This window comes from Etheostoma spectabile, chromosome 16 (assembly GCF_008692095.1).
Source record: "Etheostoma spectabile isolate EspeVRDwgs_2016 chromosome 16, UIUC_Espe_1.0, whole genome shotgun sequence".
NCBI classification, from domain to species: Eukaryota; Metazoa; Chordata; class Actinopteri; order Perciformes; family Percidae; genus Etheostoma; species Etheostoma spectabile.
Window position 1 is genome coordinate 10,378,412 of NC_045748.1, and position 3,159 is coordinate 10,381,570.

Consider the following 3,159-nt stretch of genomic DNA (forward strand, 5'->3'; position numbering starts at 1 on the left):
CGCTTTTCCCTTCTACAAATTGGAGATTCACCATATCGCTCCACCGCAGCGTATCCCTAGTTTGTGTACCCACCACCAACCTTCCGATTGGCAGGCAACCGCTCTACCACTGAGCCACAGCCGCCCAGCTGCCCACACATCAGTGTTTGCATTTGTGACATTTGTGTTTTATTATAACGACCAGGGCGATCGACGGTGCTCTCACCCACAAACGCAGACAAGTTCATGACCTCGCTGAAGACGCAGCTGGCTGGTGAGAAGTTGCCTGCAACACTGGAACGAGAAACATTTGGGTTTGTCGCCGAAATAAAGATTATTTACAACAATAAGGAAAGAGTGATGAGTATGTACCTAATGTAGGGAGGATAAAACGATCCATTTCTTCTCCTGAAAACACACAAAAATAAGATTAACCCAAAGATAAAAAGTCATTTTATAGATGATATTGTTCGATTCTTACCTATGGCTGATGGGAACCACTAAGGTCTATATAAGAGACTTTAGATACAGTATTAGGGGACCACTAAGGTCTATATAAAGAGACTTCAGATAGGGTCCCTACTACTGTATCGGAATTCTCTTTTATATGACTTAGTGGTCCCCTAATACTGTATCTGAAGTCTCTTTTATATAGACTTAGTGGTCCCTAATACTGTATCTGAAGTCTCTTTTATAGACCTAGTGGTCCCCTAATACTTATCTGAAGTCTCTTTTATATAGACCTTAGTGGTCCCCTAATACTGTATCTGAAGTCTCTTTTATATACACCTTTGGTCCCCTAATACTGTATCTGAGTCCCTCTTTATATAACCTTAGTGGGTGCCCTAATACTGTATCTGAATTCTTATAGAATATAAAACAAGCATAAGAATTCTTTAATTGTCATTCATACACAATACACGGTACACTTGTGCAACGGATTTAAAGCAATCCCTTTGCAGTGTTGACAACAAAAAATATAAGAATATACACAGTATAAAATATAACAGTATAAAATACAAAATATAATCCAAGATTAAAGTGTAGTGACTGTCTAGTGTATTGACAAAAAAAATATAAGAATATAACAGTATAAAATATCAAAAATATAAGTCAAAGATATAAAGTGTAGTGACTGTCAAGTATACATATATAAATCAGCTTGAATAAGCATAGTAAGTGTTAACACTCAATAAATAATATTGCACAGTGATGGAAGAAATGATTAAGTACTAATGTTAAGTAATAAATATTGCACAGTATGGAACAGGTTAATGTGTAAAAATATTGCACTGTATAAATAAATTGCACAGATCATTCCTATGAGGGTATTATAACAGTAACAGTTAACAATAATATTGCACAGTCGACGAATGAACGAAGCAGTCCGGGGGCCGAGGGGGGTGAGTGAGGTCAGTGCATATGTGAGTTCAGGGTGGTTATGCCTTCGGAAGAAAACTGTTCTTGAGTCTGTTGGTCCGTGCTCTGATGCACCTGTAGCGCCTTCCTGAGGGCACAGGTCAAACAGATCGAGCCGGTGGGAGCTGTCCTTTATGATGTTCTCCTGCTCTGCTGAGGCAGCGGAGTTGTAGATGTCCGTCAGTGGAGGGAGAGGGCAGCCGGTGATCTTCTGTGCTGACCTATATAGACCTATGTGGTCCCCTATACTGTATCTGAGTCTCTATATAGACCTTAGGGTCCCCAATACTGTACTGACGTCTCTTTTATAAGACCTTAGTGGTCCCCAATACTGTATCTGAAGTCTCTTTATATCGACCTTAGTGGTCCCCTAATACTGTATCTAAAGTCTCTTCTATAGACCTTAGTGGTCCCTAATACTGTCGCTAAGTCTCTTTATATAGACCTTAGTGGTCCCTAATACTATATCTGAAGTCTCTTATATAGACCTTAGTGGTCCCCTAATACGATCTGAAGTCTCTCTTATATAGACCTTAGTGTCCCCTAATACTGTATCTAAAGTCTCTTTATATAGCCTTAGTGGTTCCCATCACCATAGGTAAGAATCGCACAATATCATCTATCAAATGACTTTTTATCTTTGGGTTAATCTATTTTTTGTGTGGTTTTTCAGGAGAAGAATGGATCGTTTTATTAATCCTCCCTACATTGGTACATACTCATCACTCTTTCCTTATTGTTGTAAATAATCTTTATTTCGCGACAAACCCAAATGTTTCCTCGTTCCAGTTTGCAGGCAACTTCTCACCAGCCAGCTGCGTCTTCAGCGAGGTCATGAACTTGTCTGCGTTTTGGGTGAGAGCACCGTCGATTCGCCCTGTCGTTATAATAAAACACAATGTCACAAATGCAAACACTGATTGTGGGCAGCTGGCGCGCTGTGCTCAGTGGTAGAGCGGTTGCCTGCCATCGGAAGGTTGGTGGTTCGATCCCCGCCCTGCAGTCATTGTCAAAGTGTCCTTGGGCAGACACTGAACCCCGAGTTGCCCCCGTGCTGCGCATCGGAGTGTGAATGTGTGTGAGTGTTTCTGATGAGCGTGTCACTTGTACGGCAGCCCCGGCCACAGTGTATGAATGTGTGTGAATGTTTCTTTTAGATGTAAAAGCGCTTTGAGCATTGTTAGACTGAAAAGCGCTATATAATACAGCACATTTACATGATGTCTGACCGCCGCGTTCATACTTTTATTGCTAACAAATCCCATGAAAGACTAAACCAATGTTGTGTTTCTGTCTTAGGCTTGTTACACACACAGTACTTGTTATCAGGATGGACTACATGGTTTTGGTTTGTTCTTTATTTCAGGTTCCTAATCGCTGTCCTCCGATACCTTCAGCTGAACACCAGGACACCCCATCAGTGGCTGAACGTCGCAGTCTGGTGGCTTTCTCCATCGCTGCTTCGGGATGACGCTTGTTGGAACTTCCAGGTAACCTGCCCCACTGACACACACGGTGTTGACCATGGATGGATGGATGATAATGTGTACAAATAGAACTGGGCAATATATTGACATTATATCGTATCTTGATAGAGACTGGATATTGTCTTAGATTTTGGATATTGTAATATGGCATAAGTACGTCTTACCCTGGTTTTAAAGGCTGCATTACTGTTAAATGATGTCATTTTCTGATCTTACCAAACTGTTGTAACTGTTCTATGATTTTGCCTTTCTCACTGTGTAAATATTTTGTGAA

At 40.9% G+C, this 3,159-nt stretch overlaps 1 protein-coding gene across 2 annotated transcripts in view; it reads right to left on the reverse strand.

Annotated features, from left to right (window-relative positions):
- tmem150c (transmembrane protein 150C) overlaps nucleotides 1-3,159 on the reverse strand; it is a 21,576-nt gene that overhangs the window by 14,931 nt on the left and 3,486 nt on the right. For both annotated transcript variants that reach the window (XM_032539202.1, XM_032539201.1), the window contains exons 4-5: nucleotides 352-387; nucleotides 206-273 (exon numbers count right to left, since the gene is read on the reverse strand). In XM_032539202.1, the coding sequence (XP_032395093.1) occupies nucleotides 206-273; nucleotides 352-387 (104 nt within the window). The remainder of the gene's footprint in view (nucleotides 1-205; nucleotides 274-351; nucleotides 388-3,159) is intronic.